Source organism: Humulus lupulus, chromosome 2, assembly GCF_963169125.1.
Source record: "Humulus lupulus chromosome 2, drHumLupu1.1, whole genome shotgun sequence".
Lineage (NCBI taxonomy): Eukaryota > Viridiplantae > Streptophyta > Magnoliopsida > Rosales > Cannabaceae > Humulus > Humulus lupulus.
Window position 1 is genome coordinate 256,468,683 of NC_084794.1, and position 22,505 is coordinate 256,491,187.

The 22,505-nt window shown below is 35.0% G+C and overlaps 1 protein-coding gene and 1 pseudogene across 1 annotated transcript; both read left to right on the forward strand.

The window, feature by feature from the left end:
- The first annotated feature begins 12,953 nt into the window (after positions 1-12,953).
- Positions 12,954-14,642, forward strand: LOC133819254 (phosphomevalonate kinase, peroxisomal-like; annotated as a pseudogene).
- A 199-nt stretch (positions 14,643-14,841) lies between these two features.
- Positions 14,842-21,033, forward strand: LOC133819255 (uncharacterized). Its single transcript, XM_062252456.1, has 4 exons — positions 14,842-14,998; positions 16,474-16,596; positions 17,838-17,892; positions 20,772-21,033. The coding sequence occupies exons 2-4, from the start codon at positions 16,477-16,479 to the stop codon at positions 21,008-21,010; spliced, it is 414 nt and encodes a 137-aa protein (XP_062108440.1). The 5' UTR covers positions 14,842-14,998; positions 16,474-16,476; the 3' UTR covers positions 21,011-21,033.
- Positions 21,034-22,505: the final 1,472 nt, after the last annotated feature.

A 22,505-nucleotide genomic window follows, 5' to 3' on the forward strand; every position in this document is an offset into this window, starting at 1 on the left:
TGAAAAGGGTTTTAAAATGGAAAGTAAGACTCTATCTTTAATTATAATTTATTTATTATTATTAAGATGATAAATTTTATTATTATTATTATTATTATTATGATTATTATAATGTCTATATATTCTATATGATGGAAAATAGGGATATAATAGTTTTACAAGAGAAATAAGAAAAAACTGATCATCTTTTTCACACAAAAGATAAACCTTTCTCTCTAGCTTATAATCAAGAGTCTCATGCATCTTGAATAATTTTGATTGAACAATTTGATTCTTGCTCTCTATGTGCCCACCCACATCTTGAGGTGTAGTGAACGTCTTAGAAGATCTTGGTGTGAGTACTCTGGCAAGGATATGAAGATCGAAATATATATGAAAAGATTCAAGGATTATTGATAGGCTACAAGTGATAAATCATTTCGTATTATTTTCACATATACATATTACATTTATTAACATATTGCATATTAAAGAATCCTCATATAAAGTTGTTTATATGATTTTGTTTTGTTGTATACGATACTACCATTGCCACAATTTCTGCTGCGCACTAGGAACTGTTCCTAACATAAGGATGGAAGCATGTGGATGTGTATCGACTACCGCGAGATGAACAAGGTGACAATTAAGAACAAGTACCCGCTACCCCGGATCGATGACTTATTTGATCAACTCCGAGGAGCGACTGTATTTTCAAAAATTGATCTACGGTCTGGTTTTCACCAGCTCAAGGTAAAGGAAGAAGATATACCAAAGATGACTTTTAGGACTCTATACGGACATTACGAGTTTCTATTTATGTCTTTTGGTCTTACCAGCGCTCCAGCCACATTTATGGACTTAATGAACCCATTCTTCAAGGATTACTTAGACAAAGTCGTTGTGGTATTCATTGACGATATATTGGTGTACTCTAAGGATGAATTCGAGCACGAGGAACACTTAAGATTGACCATCCTACGACTGAAAGAGCACCAACTTAATTTTAAGTTCAAGAAATGTGAATTTTGGCTATCACAAGTGGTGTTCCTCGGGCACATAGTATCCAAGGACAGAGTCGCGGTATCCCCAACTAAGGTAGAGGCTGTGAAGGATTCGCCAAGACCTAAGAATGCTTCAGAGGTTAGAAGTTTTCTCGAGTTGGCAGGCTATTATCGAAGGTTTGTGGAATGCTTTTCTAAGATAGCCACTCCATTTACCAACCTTACCTAGAAACATTAGAAATTCAACTAGACAAATAAATGTCAGGAAATCTTCCAGTTTCTCAAAGACAAATTGTGTTCAACACTAGTGCTTTGCGTACCGACACCACACGACAAGTTTATAATATTCTGTGATGCATCCAAGCAAGGGTTGGGCTGTGTGCTGATGCAAAATGACAAGGTGATAGCCTATGCCTCAATACAGTTGAAGGAATACGATTAACGCTATCCAACACACGATATGGAGTTGGCAGCGGTGGTCTTCGCACTGAAAATCTGACGCCACTATCTATATGGAGAACGATGTGAGATTTATACAGACCACAAAAGCTTAAAATATTTCTTCACGCAAAAGAAGCCTAACATGAGGCATCATAGGTTGTTGGAACTAGTAAAAGACTATGACTGCAAAATCCTATACCACCCAGAAAAGGAAAATGTCATTGCATGTCCATTAAGTCGAAAGAATTAAGGAAGTCTGACATCATTATCCGGACTTCAGAAGTCGCTATGGCAAGAGTTGATTAATGTTCGGATAGAAATATTCATGGGTCAATTGGCTAACTTGTCAATCTAGTCAAGTTTACTAGAGGATGTAAAGATTGGGCAAGGGCATGACAACACGCTATTACCGCATATAGTTGCAGTCCAAGAACGCAAGACTACGGAGTTCTCTATATCATGTCGTGGGTTCTTGAAATATAAAGGTCAGGTATGCGTGCCAAATGACCATGGGATTAAGATGAAGATATTGGAGGAGGCACACACTACCCCATACTCAGTTCACCCGGGGTTTACCAAGATGACTCACGACCTTAAGGCATTATATTGGTGGACAGGAATGAAGAAAGACGTTGCAATGTATGTGTCCAAATGCCTAACATGCTAGCAAGTAAAGGCAGAACATCAGCAACCCCTATGCTTATTTCAACTGCTTAGTATTCTGTAATAGAAGTGGGAAGACATAGCCATGGACTATGTGAAAGGACCACCACAGATAAGCAAACAACACAACTCGTCTTGGGTTGTGGTGGATAGACTCACAAAGTCAGCCCACTTCCTTCCTGTCAAGACTACGTAAACTACAGACTAGTATGCAGACATCTATGTTCAAGAAATTGTACGACTAAATGGAATCCTGAAGACCATAGTATCTGACAGAGGTTCGGTGCTCACATCGAGATTTTGGAGAAGCTTGCAGCAAGCCATGGGTACCAGGCTAAGTCTCAGTTCGAAATTTCATCCTTAGACCGATGGACAGTCTGAGCGTATCATACATATTTGAGAAGATATGTTGTGGGCTTGTGTACTAGACTTCGAAGGATCATGGAGTAAGTATTTTCCACTTATAGAATTCTCCTACAATAGCAGCTACCAAGCAATGATCGGTATGGTGCCATATGAACTATTTTATGGAAGGAAATGTCGATTGTCGTTACATTGGGAATATATATGAAGAAAGACAACTGATTGGACGCGAGGTTGTTAGAGAAGCTCAAGATGCAGTGGGGCTAATAAGAAAGTGTATGCTAGCTACTCAGAGTCGACAAAAGAGTTATGCGGATGCCAAGCGATGAGATGTGGAATTCAAGGTCAGAGATCAAGTCTTCTTAAGGATATCTCCAATGAAAGGAGTGAAGCAGTTTGGGAAGAAAGGAAAACTTAGTCCCCGGTACATAGGTCCTTTTGAGATATTGGACAAGGTGGGACTAGTGGCGTATAGATTAGCCCTATTTCTAGCTCTAGTAGACAACCACAATGTGTTTCACATCTCGATGTTGTGTAGATATGTGTCAGACCCATCCCACATTCTTAAGTATGATACGTTAGCACTCCAGAAAGACCTAAGTTATGAGGAACGAATGGTTTGCATCCTGGATAGGAGGTGAAGGAATTATGGTCGAAGAATATCCCGATTGTCAAGGTCTCATGGAGTAATAGCATAGAGCGGGAGGAATCGTGGGAATTGGAGGAAGACATCCTAGCACGGTATTTGAAATTTTATGGTAAGTAAATTTTGAGGACGAAATTCTTTTAAGTAAGGGCAAAATGTAGTGCCTCGAAATTTTACTTTGTTAGATAGTAGTATCTTATGATGTAGTATTTTAATTTTTCGTGATATTGGTCCATGCCGAGAATTATTTGGAAACTCGTAGAGCTAGTTATGAATTTTATAAGTTTAGCCTATAGTTTAGAAATATTAATTTTATCATAAGATTTGATTAATGTAGTCGGTCCTAGGAATATTATTTATTATAACCTAAGATTTAAATAGAATAACTAAGAATGTAACATTTGTCACATGTATGTTTATTAAGAATTTCAGGATTTTGGATGAATAAAATAATCAATGATAAGCCTAGGAAGTCTAGAACCTTCCCTCAGAAGCTAGGATCTCGTATTACTCAGTAAAATTGGTTTAAATAGCTTAAAATGTGCTTAAAATGTGCAAAAACGTTGTTTGGTACATAAGCGTAAGCTGATATATCACACCTATAGGGAGTGATATATCGTCTATGCTAATACGGAAAAACACAACGACTTTGCATGAACGAAACCACAGACCCTTGGGAAAACAGGGCGGGCGATATATCGACTCCATGAGCCATTTTTAAAATTCTGTGAAATCCGAAGCTAGAATCAATCCTCAACAACTTGTACTTGTTCTTGAACAATTTTGACCGAGTTCGGGGCATTCGTTAAGAAAAAAATGTCATTTTTATTCATTTTAATGGGAGTAGTTTAACTCCTTGAACTCTATAAATAGGACCCTTCACTAAGTCATTTGCATCATTTTTCAAACACTTCTCAGAGCCTCCAAGCTGCCAATTTTGTTCTAGAGAGAAACACTAGGGTTTTGGGGTTAAAGATTTTAAGTCTAAGCTTTTCTAATCGCTTAGGAAGTAAGCTATAGTGTGATTTCAGTGTTTTAGGTATAGATTCAAGCTTTAAGCTATCTAAGGTACTCTTAATCCTTACGTCTAGTCTATTTCTATTCTTCTTATTCTTTTTTTTTTAATTCAAATCCTAACCTGTCATAATAGCTTTTGGTTAAGAACTTTATTTCTTTGAACTTAAGGTTTTCGGTAAGTCTTTATTCCAATGGTTTAGATCTTCTTTTCATTTTCTTTTCTCTAGGAAACTTATGGTTTTAATGTTTGGTTTTAGGAGTTTCTGTTCCCGCACTTGTCTACAATATTCCAATTTTGGTAAGGAAAATAAGTTTGATTTTATGTGCTATGTGTTCTTATGTATTTTTATGCCTTATGTCTTTAGTCACTTGGGAAATATGGTTTCTTAGATAGCAAATCACGAGATTTTTTTTTATTGTTATCGTAGACTATAGTTGTGTGTAAACCTACTTCTTAAATAATAGTTAAAACAAGACAACTATAGCGGTTTTTATCACATACTACGATAATGAGTTAATGACCATTAATATTGTAGTCCATTTTATGTTTTATGTTTTATCTTTAAGTAGTTTTTCCTTACTAGGCATTAGACAAAGTCCTTTTTATTTAGATTGTGCAAGAAAATGAACATGGAAGGCAGGATGTATCCGAGGTGGCTTTGGCATGTGTATTGGGCGAGGAACTAAAGAAATGAACCGATGAGATCGATCGAGGATGACGTTGATATTTTGAGTCTTTTAATTATGTCTTTATGATTTCTGTACTTAGTACTTAAAATATCTTAAAGATTTTGTTCTCTTTATTATTTTTATACATGAACAATGGGATCCCTTACTTTTGGATTTTCTATCATAAAGTTTTAATATTTTATGCATGTATCCAAAAGATAGTAGTATGTCTTAGTAGTTTTAAAGGTCCGATGTCTTTAAATTAGTCGGGTCTTTACATGTTTTTATGAAAAAACCGCAGAGAAAAGTTTCACTACTTTTCTCAGCAGTTTTTATGAAAAAACCATTGAGAAAATTAAACTTTTCTCTACGGTTTTTTCAAAATAACCACTAAGAAAAGTCCCCTTCACCATATACTCGACCCCCACACTTCACCCTCCTCATTTCCCTCAGTCCTTCATTCCAGTCGCGCGCGAGAATGAAAAACTCATCTTCTCTAGCCACGGCAATCACCATCTTCACCCTTTTAAAGTGTGTGTTTTTTTTATAATTTTCTTCCACATTAATACTTCAAATCATGTATATATTCATAAAATTGATTTATTTTGATGTTTTATGGCAAAAAAGAATAAATTTTGAGTGAGTTTAATGGGGTTTTAATATATGTTTGTAGGTTGGTTTTTTTTATAATTTTTGAACGTTTTTTAACGTTTGTGGAGGATTATAAGACATTTTCATGCTTCAAAACAAGTATTGATCACTTAAACTTGACTTTGTTTTTTTTAATTAATATTTCAGATATTGAGAAATTTTTATATTATTTACCTAATGTATTTTTTTTTTTAATAATGTTAATTATTTACAATATATTATTTTTTTACATAATTTTTTTTATATATTTACATAATGATTTTGTATGGTTAATTTTTGTTAATTATTTTAGGTACCTAAATTTATTATTAATTTACCACTCATTTTATAATTATAGTTTAGTAAATTAAATTTTAGTGGTTTAACTTATTTATTAGGACGTTACTAGTTAAAATTTAAGTTTACTTATTTTAATTTAAGAAGTAGTTTGAATACTCTAAATCATACCAATTACCATATTTGCTAATCATTGTTTAAACTTTTATTGTAGGAAATAATTGTTTGAATTTGAAGTGTGTTGAAATTGTTGAAGATTAATTTTGAAGGTGATTAATAATTACTTCTTAATGTTTTATTTTTCTTTTTGATATTATACAAACTATTGTTAGAGGAGTTTGAATATATTAGATATTCATCCGTAGTGAAGTAGGTTCTGAGATGAAATTGTGTGTTGCGGAGATAGCAGAAGGTTAAGAACATGTGTGTCTTGATGAAGTATGTTCTGCAAATTACGTGTGCTGCGGTGGTTTATGGACGAAATTGTGCATGATGATTGTTGTGTTTTGTTTGAATTGAATTGAAATTGTTGAAGATTAATTTTGAAGGTGATTAATAATTACTTCTTAATGTTTTATTTTTCTTTTTGATATTATACAAACTATTGTTAGAGGAGTTTGAATATATTAGATATTCATCCGTAGTGAAGTAGGTTCTGAGATGAAATTGTGTGTTGCGGAGATAGCAGAAGGTTAAGAACATGTGTGTCTTGATGAAGTATGTTCTGCAAATTACGTGTGCTGCGGTGGTTTATGGACGAAATTGTGCATGATGATTGTTGTGTTTTGTTTGAATTGAATTGAAATTGTTGAAGATTAATTTTGAAGGTGATTAATAATTACTTCTTAATGTTTTATTTTTCTTTTTGATATTATACAAACTATTGTTAGAGGAGTTTGAATATATTAGATATTCATCCGTAGTGAAGTAGGTTCTGAGATGAAATTGTGTGTTGCGGAGATAGCAGAAGGTTAAGAACATGTGTGTCTTGATGAAGTATGTTCTGCAAATTACGTGTGCTGTGGTGGTTTATGGACGAAATTGTGCATGATGATTGTTGTGTTTTGTTTGAATTGAATATTTAGGTACTAATTGTAGGAAATTGCATATTACAGGATCTTTGTATATTTTCATGTAATTTACATATTATCAAACAAACATGTAAATTCCTAGAACATGTGTAACGTCCCAAATTACCTAATAAGGTTTAAGGCTTTGGTTAGGGGGGCCAGGATGGCAATATATGGAATTATATGCTTATATGAGTTATATTTGTGTGTAATTATGTGATTATGTGAGATATATGATAATATAACTAGATATGAATGTTTAGGAGTATTAAACATGCATGAGGGCCTATTTCTTATTATAATGGCAATTTTCGTAATTTGGCCCGTTATGGACATAATTGTATATATGTGCATATATGTGAGGGACCACATTATCATGTGGGTTTATTTGGGTTACTCGGCACGAGACAACCCTAGGGAGAAAGTTAGCGGGAAATTCGCAACGGGACCCAATACCCGACTCAGGGCGAGTCAAGGGGTATTGTGGGTAACTGATACATTATCTGGTTATCGGGTAATGGGACTAAGTATTCGAGGATATATTTGGAGACACTGAGATTAGGAGGGAATACCAGGGATTTTGACCATTTAACCCTTGGGGACGTTTTTGGTACCCCGAGCCTTGGGATTAGCTTAAGTTACTTAAGCCTTAAGAAACAAAAACAAACACTCAAACATTCTCTTAGACACTCACCCAACCAACTCTCTCTCCCTCTCTCTTTCTCATTCTCTCTTAACTTTTCTAAGTGAATTCTTTTAGAATTAAGGCGATCTTTGGGCTGAAAGCTTGGGAATTGAAGGCCTAAACTTGGGATTGGATTAGCTACAGCTAGGGGAAATTGTTTGCTAGTTGAGGTAAGCTTTAGACCTTGATTTCCATTGAATTTCTGTTTAAGTTTGGGTTGTTCTTGAGATTTGAGGTTCATGGTTATGAATTTAAGTTTTGGGTGGAGTTTTGAGTGTGTAGAGCTGGGGTTTTGTTGCTGGTATTATGTTGATATTGTTTTGAGGATTTAATTGTTGTTCTAGGATATATTTGGGTAGATTTTGGTAGGTTTGTGGTGGGAGAAAAACAGAGGAATTTTGGGTTCGCAGGGTTATGTCGCGGCCTTGTTCTTGGGGTGTTGCGACCCAAGCGAACCAAGGGCCAAATGGGATCTTCTACTTTGGAGGTGCGTCACGACCCTCTAGGGCAGGTCGTAGCCCGTGTCCTGGTTCCAGGCAGGAGGGGGCCTTTGACCTGGTAGGCGCACCACGGCCCTTAGGGGCAAGTCGCGACTCGCTTGGGCTGTTTTGGCCACCATAGGTCTTGAGCAACATGAACTCAAACCTAAGGGCTCAGGATCGATTCTACTACTCGGTTTAATGGAACTCGATGTCTCGAAGGCTAGGAATCGGTCCAAAAGCATTTATTTACTTGTTATTGATGAGATCCTATATTATGGTTGTGACTAGGTTATCGCTAGGGGCTCGAAACCGGGATCGTGCTCGAGGGTCATCTTATTTTACTGTGCAATCGGACCTGAGGTAAGAAAACTGCACCCAATACGTTATATATGTGATTAGGGATTTACCTGATTATTGATTATAATTATGAGTAGGGCTCGGGCCCCTGAGAATGTACGTGATTGAGTTATCATTTCGCTCATTGATTAAACATAGTTGAATATTTTGTTCCTGACTAAGTGTTATATGACTGTTTGCATAGTTTGCATAGATAGGGCTTGGCCCCATTAAGGAACATGGTTATTACTATGTTTGCATTTAACTGATGGTTTTATATGATTAATATGTATGCATACTTCTATTTTCTGAAGTATGATTATTTGCATCTGTATCTGAATACTTGGTACAGGGCTTGACTTATTAGGCAAGGGTGGCAATAGCACGCTGCGTACTGGTTGAAAGGCTTAGGCCCAAATCAACAATGCACTAATACATTGGCCGACCCTATGGTCATAGGAAAACAAAGTGTTTGGCTAGCTCTACGACTATTTACTTAGAGCTAAGGGCGAGGGCCCCAGGTGACTCTATGGTCACATAGCTAGGGCATAGGTCCCCAGGGTTGACTTTATGGTCAACTAATTAGGACAGCTACCCCAGAATGATCGAATGATCGTTTATTTGTTATTGTCTGGATACATAAGTAGGTTACCACTGTTGGGCATGCTAGACATGTATTTAGAATCTTTATTTATTGTTTATGCACATGTTTAAGTTTTCTTGCTGAGCCTTGACTCACGGGGGCTATGTGGTGCAGGTAAGGGAAAAGGAAAGCTTGACCAGCCATGCGTTGGAGAGCTTCGGTTGCAGTGTGTACATATACGACTGCTCGTCCACCACGACTGAGGAAACTATGGTTGTATTCCTTATTTTGCTTCTTAGGTCGGTCGGTTGTAACTTTTTATGTATATACACCCTCTTAAACGTTGTTTATAATATTTTGGGATGCCATGGATGTATTAAACTGTTTAATGAAATGTCAATGGTTCCTTGACCAAAATTTTTAACCCTAACGCTTGACATAAACCCTAGTTACATGTATATGAAAAAATGACTTGATTAGCAAGTCTGACACTATTTAAAGTACATAGTGTAATGGTCCTGGATTAGGAGGACGTTAGAACTTGGTATCAGGGTTGCCAAGGTTTAAGGGTTTCAGAAGACTGGCCGAGCATGTACACTCGACACTAAAGACATGTTCGACTCAGGGTTCGGTAACTATTTATGAGGTTATGTGTTTAACTGCTTAAATATGATATAAATGCCTTTTCTGTGTGCCTGTTTAGGAAGCATGAGATAATCTGATAGGGCATGGCCCTTGACTATTACATGAATGATAAAGAACATGCTTATTAGCATTGTTATTGCTTGTGAATACAAGGAAACTGCTTATTAGCATTATTATATGGACATGTAGGTCAATATATGCTTATTAGCATTAGAGTTTGCATATAGGCCAGGAAATGCTTATTAGCACTGTTAACACTGGCAGGGATTAAAGAACATGCTTAATAGCATTGTTATATTTGTATAAATGTTGGAACATGCTTATTTGCATCGATAATTGCTTATTAATGCCAGAAATGCTTATTAGCATTGTTATTTGATGATGAATACCAGGAAGTGCTTATTAGCACTGTTAACACTGGCAGGGATTAAAGAACATGCTTAATAGCATTGTTATATTTGTATAAATGTTGGAAAATGCTTATTTGCATCGATTATTGCTTATTAATGCCAGAAATGCTTATTAGCATTGTTATTTGATGATGAATACCAGGAAGTGCTTATTAGCACCATGATTGAGTATATTACATGTTGGCATGCTTATTAGCATTGCATCTGTTTGTTTGTCTGTTTGATCTTCGACCGTCAGACAGAAAGAGGTATAGTTATTACTTACCTAACGACTGATTAGATCACTACATAGTGGGCTAGATATCAGTATGATTCCTCGAACGTCAGAGAGTGTAATGACCCAACTACTCTAGACTTTTGGACCATTAATGAAACTATACCTACAACCCTTAATAAAGCTTACATTGCGAAAATACCATAATTTTATTAGGTAACTTGTAAAAATAAGAGTTAAAACTTACATAATTCAAAGTAGGATATGGGATCCAATTGTTTTAAAAAGAAGACACAACATGATTTATAAAATAAAGAGATTACATAGTAAGTGCGAAAAATACATATAAAGACCATAAGGAAAATGACTACTCCTTGACTCCATTCATCATCGATACACAATCTCCAAGCCTCCACGAATCCTACCGCCACTACATCTATTTTCCTGCACATATAAACAAAAAGGAATGAGCCTAATGCCGAGCAAGGAAAAATCTAACACATAATCATAAACATAAATTTCATAAAAAACATAAAGACATAACATAACACTTTTTACATACACATACTATAATGGCCATTATTACTTGGGGTCGCATAGACTAAACAAATCATATGCCCATGAGATTAGTGGGGTCCTACTAGCTAAGCAGGTCATATGCCCATAATCTATTTGGGGTCTTGTTAGTCATATGGGTCATATGCCCAAGCCTACAAACATACATATCATAACACTTATCATAACATATGAAACATAAGATAACATATAAAACATATAACATACGAATTTCTATCCTATTTTCCTTACCAAAGTTACCGGGATATGTGCACAGTGCTGGGACTTTGGAACACTCCTAATAATCATTTATGAAAAAGAGTGAGTCTAATGAAGAAAAAGAGATGAAAAGAGATGGGAAGACTAAACCATTGAGAAACATACTTACCAAAACTTATGTGCTCAAGAACTTAGATTTCCTAACCAAAAAAAAGACTAAGGTTAGAGGCTGAGTAGAAGACTATGAGAACTTAAAAGAACAAATACAGAATTGAACTAGAGTTTTGGGTTACCTTAAAGATTTGTAAGACCAATCTATACCACAAACCGAAATACTATAGAACCTTACTTCCCAAAGTGTTTGATAAGCTTATGAGGATCAAGCTTATGATTCCCCAACCCAGGTGTTTGCACTCTCACACTCACTTAGCACTTGCAGCCTTTGAACTTAGAGCAAAAGATGAATAATGGCTGGGTACTAGGTCCTATTTATAGAGTTTAGGAATGAAAGGATCTTGATTTTACTTGAATAAAAATAATAGCTTTTTAGGTGAAAATAATTTGAATAATCATTCAGCAGAGGCTGAAGACTCGTTCAAAAAGATGCTGGACTTATCAAGAGGTTGAATGGCTGAATGGAAAATGAATTCAAAACATTTCAAAATACACTGAAGGGGGCGATATATCGCCTCCAGTAGACGATATATCGCCTGGGCCAGTATGCCCGAGGCAGTCGTGCATCGTCTCGTGTTTTCCGTATCTACGTGCTGCGATATATCGCCCCCTATAGCTGCGATATATCGGCACACGCTGATTAATTAAACACGAAATTACACATTTTTAGCTAAGTTTGAATGGAGTAAACAGCCTTGACTAAGCCCTCAACGTATTCAAAGCTGCTGACTGACCTTATAGCATTCAAACTTTTACCCTTTTTAAATTTAATCCTCAAAATACTTAATCCTTAATCATCCATACATAACATGTGCTTAAAATCCTATTGGTTCTTATCTAAACCTTATAGTATAATAAATATTATCCTTAATATCAGTCATATTAATCAAACCTTAGGATACATCAATATTCTTAAACTATAGGTTAAACTTAGAAAATCTACAAGTACTACTATGAGTGTCCAAATAATTCCCGGTCTGAACCAAAAATCCACAGTCATAAAGATAATACTATAAATACTATAATACTACTATCTAGCTAGCTAAGTAAAGTTCTTGGACTCTACAGAGAGGTTGGTCGGCCAAGACATACAGACCTGGGAAGGGAATGACCAGGGCCAGGCCCCACACTACAAGAATTTTTAGTATATATTACATTAAAGAATAACATATATTTAGAAGTGCTATTATTGGTGGGGGATTAAAAACACACGAAACATATTTTGGCGCATTATGAATAAACCTCAGGCGCCAAAATGAATTTTTTTTTTAGTCTCATCTGCCAAATTCCCTAAATCTAAGTTACCCGAAAGATTTCTCTCAGCCTCCATCTCTCACTCTCGTCTCGTCTCTCCGCCCTCTCCGCCTCACGAAGTCTCTCTCTCGTCTCGTCTCTCCGCCTCACGAAGTCTTCTCAACTCTTCTCTGCCTCACGAAGTCAACTTTTCGGCCAGCCATCTGCCTTGTTGGTGCCGAGCGATTCTGACTCTAACGATTCACAGAAAAAGTTGAAAATTGGTGTCGTTTTGTCGGGAGGCCAGGCACCTGGAGGACACAATGTCATTTCTGGAATTTTTGGTGAGAATTTTTTGTTATCATAATTCGTTTTCTTGTAGTTAATAATGTCCATCCAGTATGGTTGAGTTCATTCATTCTATGCTTCCTGGTAGATTACTTGCAGGAGCGTGCTAAAGGCAGCGTATTGTACGGTTTCAGGGGAGGTCCAGCTGGAATCATGAAGGGCAAGTATGTGGAACTTACACCAGAATATATTTACCCGTACAGAAACCAGGATAGAGTTTGGACTATGGTTTGGTTTTGTCTCCTCCATTTTCCTTTTCAATTTAGATTTCAAATCATAAAAGAAAAATAATGGCTATTTTTCGGTGCAGGGTTGTTTCTGCTCCTGGCAAGGTTTTGATGACTGGTGGATATCTTATTTTGGAGAGACCGAATCCAGGGCTTGTTCTCAGTACAAGCGCTCGTTTCTACGCCATTGTTAAACCTCTTCTCGAAGAAATTAAGCCCGATAGTTGGGCCTGGGTGAGTCTAATATTGATTAGCTGTGGCAATGGATCCACAATCTACTTCTTAATTTTTTGCTATGAGTGATACTAAATAATCAAAGCCCTATGATGAATTTTACATCTATTGCGATTTTTGACTCACTGGTTGCCTGAGTTCTACAAAGTTTTAGGACTAGCCTTGGTATCGGTTTGTACTGTGTATGGCTTCCCTTTGTTCAAGAGTGTTAAATTGTTTCCAGGCATGGACAGATGTGAAAGTGACATCTCCTCAACTTAATAGAGAAAGCATGTATAAGTTGTCAATGAAAAATCTGACGCTTCAGAGTGTTTCAAGGCAAGTTTATACTGGGTAATGTTAAGTTGTATTTTATTTGCTTATTTAAATCTAGACATGGCTATATATCTCATTGCCGTCTCACTGGTTATACGATCACAGAGAAAACTGGCTCTGGTTCAAAGATGTCAACTTTGAATGATCATCCCCCACTCTGCTTTGTTACTAAGTGCCGCTAATAGAATTATCGTTCAACAAATTGTTAATTAAATCATGAAGATCTCACTCACTATATCATGATTAAAAATTCAGGGAGTCGGGGAACCCTTTTGTGGAGCAAGCAGTGCAGTACTCTGTGGCAGCTGCATATGCTACAGCTGACAAGGACATGAAGGAAGTGTTACAAAAACTACTACTGCAAGGTAATTTTTACTTTCTTCCCCCCCCCCCCCCCCCATAGCTTACCTTTTTACCAACTAGAAGGTTATGAGAACACCAAGATTATGATATTTCATCTTGATTTTTCATGAAGGTCTTGATATCACCATTTTAGGTAGCAATGACTTTTATTCATATCGGAATCAGGTAATTACCTTTTCAGTGTTCTATATATTACACGGTTTCTTTCTGTCAGTGCTTGGTATGGTTAATGAACACGTTTTCTTGATATTGTCAAATCCATAATTTACAAAATCATCGGATATAACCTTTGAGCACATTTCAACATGCTGCTAAAATTTATTAGGGTGCTTTTTCTCTAAATTATTTTATGAATCTAATTGAAGATGTTAATGAGGCTTGTTGGTTGTAGATTGAAGCACGTGGACTCCCTTTGTTGCCTGAATCATTGGCTGCTCTTCCTCCTTTTGCATCAATTACTTTCAATTCTGGGGAATCGAGCGGAGAAAATAGCAAGCCAGAAGTTGCAAAATCTGGATTGGGTTCATCTGCTGCTATGACATCTTCGGTGGTTGCTGCTTTGCTTCATTACCTGGGAGTTGTTGATCTTGCTCACGTGAAGGGCACTGCAGATCTGGATGTGGTGCATATTATAGCTCAAACTGTTCATTGCATTGCATAGGGGAAAGTTGGCAGTGGATTTGATGTTAGCTCTGCAGTTTATGGTAGCCATCGTTATGTCCATTTTTCACCAGAAGTAATCTCTTCTGCTCAGGTCTTTATCTTGTCTCCTCTTTCCACAAACAAACCTGTTGCTGCTCGTTAATTTCATAAGGGAATATGTCATTGTTACAAATTTTTTGTTCTAACAAACATTTATATGAAAAGATACAGAATTTAAAATGCAATTTCATCCTTTGAAAGCTTTTTGCTAAAAAGAGATGCAGCTCTTGTGAGTCTTGTCCCTTAAGTGATTGGTGCTTTTACAGTTACTTGGAGAACCAGGAACTGGAGGATCATGTACACCATCAATGGTAGGTGCTGTTAAAATTTGGCAGAAGTCTAACCCCGAAAAATCACAGGAAACATGGACAAAGTAGTCAGAGGCTAATTCTGCACTTGAAACACAGTTAAATACATTATGTAAATTAGCAGAAGAACACTGGGATGAATATAAGAAACTAATTAACAGCTGCGGCTCACTTAAACCTGAAAAGGTATGAATCGAGCTGCTCTTTTTTCTTTTCTTTTCTTTTCTTGTCCTTTTTTTTTTTTGAAACAGAACTGAAAATATTGATAGAAATCAATTTTATAGCTGAAATTCCCACTGGCTGAAACTTTTCTGGGGAAATTATATTTGAGCAAAAAAATTTACATTTTCATCTTTGTTGGTTCCATTAACCTGAAAAAAGAATTAAAAAACAGACAAACTTTGTCTTCAATGGTAACCAAGTATAGCTTTTATGAAATATATAGCACTTCTTGTTTATTCACATTTGGAAACAAATCTGTCCTGAGAATGCTTGGACGCAATTTTTGACAATTTAAAGGTAGTTAAAAAGTAAACATATATGAGTCAGAATGTTTTAATTCTGAAGTTCAACACCTTGAGTTTTAAAAAGAAATATTGCTGCTAGTACCTCCACCAATTTTCTTTTGTTTCACTTATTGCAGTTATTTTCTAACCTAATGAGAAACAGTTTATCTCCACAATCATGATTTTTGGTTTATAAGGCTCGAAAAGAAAATTTGTAGATTTCTTTTTCATTTTTTGTATTTTTTTTTCTTTTCAAATAGAGATGCTACTTTCAAGTATCGGTAACCATATGTTGGGGTGAGGAGTACTGAATTCTCAAATATTGATTGGTTTTTGTGGTGGGCGTCACTTAAAATTTTGCCGTGAAAATATAGTAACATTAACTCTAATGTAAATTACATACTTAAAAGCTCTCTGATATATACAATTTCAGTGTATATACATATATTTTGCATTTAGGTTTCATTAATAAAATGCAAATCATGTTTGTGAAGAGATAATATTGTGCCCACCGGGTATGTTAAAATGGTCATCTGAATGCAACATTCTGCATTTGTTTTTTTTTTAAAAGAAAAAGAAAAGAAAATTAACAACATTATGATTTAAGTAGTGTTATACAGTGCTACATTTGTATTTTGCCAGTTCATTTGGATGTGTGTTTTAGTTTTGATTTTAGGGGTGACAGAAAGGTATACCCCTTTGTGCTGGTTTGTGCTTTATCTGCACTTCATTTAGTTATATTTTCATCAGAACCATTTTCATTGTTGTATCAAAGTTGTTTCCTGATAATTGAAGTACACCAGAGATATTCTTAAGAATGAAAAATGAGATGAAAGATCGTCACATTAATTGTTTATACTGTTGAATAAGAGGTTACAAAAACTTTTGGGGCAGCATTCAGACTAAAGTTATTTACTTGATGATTTTAGACATCCAAAACTGCTTTATGATGATTTATAAGTCTTGTTTGAATTTCATGAAGCAAACTATATAATGTTATTTTCAGGGAGATTTTTTTCATCGTCCTCTATTTGAATGTTAGAAAGTTTTTTTGTTGATTATGTCAATATCATATTGCATGTTGCATGCTGTTTGTATGTCAGTTCATTCTTACTGAAACTTAGTCGTCTTTAAAAAAATTTACACGTGTGATAGTGGATGGAGCAAGCCACTCAACAAAGTCAAGAGGTCATTGCCAAAGCTTTATTAGGCGCCAGAGTTGCTATGCTTGGGATCCGGTATCATATGCGTCTGATGGGCGAGGCTGCAGGCATTCCGGTATATTGATCTGTCTTTGATTGGATTCTAGTCAGTTCAATTGTTACAGTTAGGGTTTCAGTATAACTTTTATATTTATTATTCCACTTTTAACTGTTTTAGTAAGAAATCACCAAACAAAAGTGTACAACTTTATTCATGTTAAACTTTCAAGTCAGCAAACAACACATATACAAATGGATACACCGTTACACACAAATGTCATATATGTCTTGGTCCATAGAACATATATGGATGGTGCTTGATATTTTTTTTTCCACAGAAGATGGTATTTAAGTACTTAATTGCATAATACTATAATGATGTTGAAAAGTTTTTGGAACTTAGTGTGTTCGTGATAATGGGGCTGAGGCAGAGGTATCAAAGTTTACTTACTTTTGCTGCTAAACCATCTAAGGGCTTCTCTTTTCTTCACTCCATCCCACTCTTGTTGAATTTGATTGCTGGTCTGTTTAATCAAAGAGGTGTTCTCTGCATTTTCTTTTCTACTTGGCTATTATTAGTATTCATTGAAAGGCTTATATGGGAATAAAATTGGTCTCAAGAGTCAAGACAGTCCATGGTGGTAAAGCAACTGTATATGAACCTATCATTTTTAATATCTATTTCCATTGAACCATTGATAATGAACCAATATCACTCTTCTTCATTGGCTGTAATAGCTTTTGGGGAATGTGGGTCCTTGTGTGTTTTCTTGACCCTGTTTTTATTTTTGTTACCTTTTGGGGAACTGAGGCATTTATAAAGGGATCTCATATTTTCATCTCAGCTAGGTTTGGTTCATTTGGCTATTTTTTCACTTTCAAGGTATTCATTATTGTAGAGAAAATGCTCAAGATAGAACAAACTTTCATGTATTTATCATTTCCCTTATTTGTATTGATAATAAATCTGATTTTTTTCATCCTTTTAAATTGGAATACAAACTGTTTTTGGTTTTTTGTTCTTTCTATGTGTGTTGTGTCTGCTTTTCTTTTTATTGTTGGTTTCATTTCAAACTGTTGCATTATTGTTGGCCTTTGCTATTAGTTTTTCTGCTGCTTTTGCTGCCTCTTGTCGTTGTATTTAAGATTTTTGTTGTTCTTTTTATTTTGTGAGCTCTAGTTTCCAAGGACTCTATAGTGGGTTTGGATAGTTTCTTGGTTGTAAGAGTTGTAATTTTTTTTAATGATGACTCCTAATTAAAGGTCGAATGATGTTGATAGTTTATTAATTGGTATGTAATTTTGCTTTCATTTTAGTGGCTTCATTGGATTTCAAATTGGAGGGAACTTTATTTGCAGCAGTTTGCAAGAGGTATGTTTTCTTTTATTTTTGTTAAAATACTTTGCAAATGTTAGAGGAGTTTGAATATCTTAGATATTCATCCATAGTGAAGTAGGTTCTGAGATTATTATTATTGTGTGCTGCGGTGATAATGGAAGGTTGAGAACTTGTGTGTATTAGTGAAGTAGGTTTTGAGAAATTTGTGTGCTGTGACGAGATAAGGAAGAAAACTTGTGTGTTGTTTGAATATTTTGAATTGATAATGATTGATGGTTGATTAATAAATATGGCTGGAATGTTTTATGATTTTCTGTTAGTTATTTGATGTATATCTAATAAACTTCAAAAGATTAGTATCCCTTTTGTATACACCTATAAAAGATTAGAGGATCAATATTATTACCCTATATTAATTATCCATTTTCTTAAACCTCTGTAAACATGAAAGATTTAATTTAATATGCTTCATAAGATGTAATGTAATAACCAATATTCACGAGTTCATGAGTAGGTGACAAGCCAAAAACATCAAACAGTACAAAGAAATCTTCTAAAGTACCTGTATACGTAGTTTATCAACTTCAATCATTAACAGAGATCCTAAATTCCCAGTGAGAATTTCCAAAGCATCCACATACTTTGCTTGTTGCTCCAATATAGAAATGTATACCATCATAGTTGCACTAATTCAAGGTTTTAGCATATAATCAATTGACAATAGAACAAGAAAAATATATTTGGTGATATATTAATAAAGAGAATATTAAAGCATGTATGTATGGGAGAAGATGATATATAAAATTGTTTTAGTACAATATCGTTGTATGAATATACACAGATCAAGCTAGCTAGCTAGCTCTAGTCTTCCCGTTCACACATAAAAATGGGAATTTGTTTTTTGTCTGTTCTAGTAGCTAGTGCCTTTTGTGTTTAATTAAAGAACAATTGTTAATTTATTAAAAAAAAAAAGAGAACAAGAATTCATGCCTATAATGTCTGAAGTGATTAGGGCACCCCCTAGAGGTTTTTATGACATGGAAAATTATGATGAGCAAGAATTCATGCCTGTATTGTCTGAAGTTACTGAATCTAGGTTATATAATGTAGTGGAAGATGAACAATATGTTAGAGATGATTGTGAGGGTATATTAGTTTGATTATTGTTGTGTTTTTTGTAAATTGTAGAAGATGTTGCACTTGACATTTAAAGTTGTAATCAATGGAAATTTCAGTTTATACTTCAGCTCATTAATTGGTTGTTTCTTATTTGTGTATTTTTAGCGAAGAACTCTTGAAAACATATGTCTTTTATTTATTTACTTAGTTTTTGCTGGCAGTGGCTAGACTGTACTACGGATGATTTCCCATCATCTCTTTGTAATACAATCTGGTTTCTTATAATAAAAAATAAATCTTAATAAATACCTAACAACATACACTCAACATCATAGCAGCCAAATAACAGAAAAAAGAATAGTACCATAAATCAACAAAAACGATTGAATTTAATTCAGTGATAAATTCTAGATCAGTTCTCAACACAAACACCTAAACTTGCAAGAATTAGCTGACCAATTAGCAGTAGACATCAAAACTGCCAAAGCCCTCAAGCTTAAACTCCTGGTACATATTCTTCTCTATTTTTTCGTAAAAGCAATGTATGATCTCCCTCATTCTACAACTATTTCGTTGATCAATAAATGCTGTGTTTGTGTCCTAGGTAGGCATGTTCATTCCTCAAATACATATTGCTGGATACATGCATATATGGACTTTGTGTTGAAAACATATACCCACAAATACAAATACTTTACATTTATAGCACATTCCTAAAGGTGTTTGATATAACATTTATTACTGTTTCTCTCTGTCTTTCGGGAAGTTGAAAACAATATCTTTTATCCATAGCAATGGAGTTTTGTTTTTCTTATTTTTGGAAGGCTCCCAAACATAGTTTTTGCCTTTCTTATAAGCTGCAATTTATAGTATCCACGCATGATACTATTTTTTTAAACCAAAATCATGTCTGTTCCAGACTTTCAGGGTGCAAAAAAATAATTATGTTACCAAGTAAGAAGGCCTAAAAAGTGCAGTCATTTGAAAACAGTTTAAGCTGGAATGTGTATGAAAACAAACATTCAAAAACAAAAAAAAATTATACATGCATGATAGCAACCAAATAAAGAAATGATACGCTTCTATAAAACATTGAACAGTTAACAGAAAAGTTGCCAAAATATGCAAATATTGTACAGTGAAGAATCATGTTGCTTCTAGGTTCTCCAAGCAAGAGTTTTCTATGACAGCTATTGTGATGTAATACTAGTGATCTACTTATGGGTTCAAATCAAACCATTACACTAAAGAAACTGAGAAATGCCAGGGTCCGCCAAAAGTATAAAGAAACTCTTCAAGAGGAGTATAGCAATTTGGCATTCTATACTTATCAGATATACACTTATAGGAACCAAAAATTCTACAAAGAAGTACATAGGATATGTAAAGCTACCTCACATATATATATTCTCTTAGTCACTAAGTAGACTAAGTGCTGGCACTAAGAATATTCTCTTAGTCAACATATGTCTTTTATTTATTTATTTTTTGCTGGCAGTGGCTACTAAAACAGTCGTCTGTAATGTAAAAATTCTACATTTTTATGGAGTGGAAAAAGTAAATATAAAATAATATGAGGATAAAAGTGGCAAAAATGGACCAAGAGATGTTTGCTCTTTTACTATTAGTATGACACTTTGAATTTTTATTTCTTTGATGCCAAGAATGACTGTTTATTTCTTTCTTTCTGACTTTTATTATAAGTTTTTTTTTGTGATAATTGATAATATGTTGTTATATATGATTTTTGTAACTCATCAAAATTCGTACTAATTATAGAAACGGTTGATCAGAAACTAGTCAAAGAGTTTGCCAAGTACAAGATATGTCACCTCCATCTACAAAAGGAAAGAGGCCAAAACACATACCTACAGGAAAATTAGTTAAACTCCTCAATGAAAAGAGGAAGAGCTTTAGACTGAATTTGGAAATGGATAAGGTTGTTGAAGAGAGATGGAGCAAGTGCACAAAGGATGATGAATTGAAGGATGGAGCAAGTTTCACGCATGGTTTACTTTTGTGTATCTTGTAATGTTTCTATTTTTCATTTTTGAAGTAAAAATTGTTCAAGATTATAAAACTTTATTGTGTTATGCTTTCAAACTTAAGTTAGAACTAAGTTCTCATGAAGTAGACACATTCATGGTTTGAATTAGTTATTGTTTAATGTAATACTTATGGTTTATCAATCTATTGAGAATTACATTTTATGATTAATTAATTTTTTTTTTATCAAAATACAATAATGAAAATCTTTTAATTAAAAAAAAAACCATATGAGTATACTTATCAAAATAAATTTTAAAATTTTATTACTATATGTTATGATTTAAAAACATATTATAAGCGTAAAAAATCGTTATGGTTTATATAATATAACAAACTAAAAATGTTATCAAAATAATCAAATGTAACAGTTGAAAAGTGTTATGAAAAAAGTACAAGATTAAACTTCAAATTTATAACCAAAAACTCTATCTAAATGTTATTATTTGAATATTATAGCACCTAAAAATGTGTTATTGAATAGTTTAAGATAACACCGAACATAACATTCAAAAACTGTTATAGAAAAGAGTGGACTTTTAATAACAGGGGCTATGTTAGCATTTTATAGAAGTGTTATCAATAGTCCCGGTTAGCAGGTTTTAAGTGTTATGAATACTGTTTTTTCTTGTAGTGCCACCAGAAGCTCCAGAAATTTGGCAGGAGGTGCTTACTGCTATGCAAGCCAGATTAGAGAGGTAGGATGATGAGATTTGCCTCTTGAGACAGCAACAAATTCCAGCAGGGAACCCACAGTCCGAAGAACCAACAGTGACATAGCCAGAGGTATTAGCGGTAGTACAGCCCTAGGCAGAGGGAGATAGATGGGAATCTCTGTATGAGAGGTTCAGGAAACTGCACCCTCTAGTTTTTTAGGGCATCTTAGATCCACTGAAGGCTGAGCAGTGGATGACCATGATAACCACTATCCTAGATTTATGAGGATATGTGGTCTTGATAGAGTGGCCTGCGCCACTTACATGTTTCAGGAGGATGCTCGAATATGGTGGGAGGTGGTATCCCAAACCAGAGAAGTAAACATTTTGGAATGGGAAGAGGTCAGAACTCTGTTTAATGAGAAGTACTACAACGACACAGTTAAAGTTGTGAAGGCTGAAGAGTTCAACAAATTACTTCAGGGTAACATGACAATGACTGATTACGCCCTAAAGTTCAACAAATTGGCAAAGTTTTCTGGGGATCAAGTGCCCACTTATGGGACCAGAAGAGAGAGGTTTCTCCAGGGGCTATAGCCTATGATAGCCCGGGATGTTCGTATTACTAATGTGTCAGGATTGACCACCTATGCACAGGCTGTGGAGAGAACACTTATAGCTGAGAGCGCAGAGAACAAGATCTGGCGTGAGAATGCGTCCAGAAAAAATTCTAGGAGGTCGAGACCTCCATTTACAGGCTTTGGTAGGGGCAGAGGCCCCAATGACCAAAAGAGAAATGGTCCATACACATTTTCAGCTCCAAGG

Excerpts from the sequence above, each read along its gene's own strand:
- LOC133819255 (XM_062252456.1), top strand. The coding sequence starts at position 16,477 with ATGGAGCAAGCCACTCAACAAAGTCAAGAGGTCATTGCCAAAGCTTTA. Across the intron at positions 16,597-17,837 it reads GCGAGGCTGCAGGCATTCCG|TGGCTTCATTGGATTTCAAA; the intron begins GTATATTGATCT and ends CTTTCATTTTAG. Across the intron at positions 17,893-20,771 it reads TTTGCAGCAGTTTGCAAGAG|AAACTAGTCAAAGAGTTTGC; the intron begins GTATGTTTTCTT and ends ACGGTTGATCAG.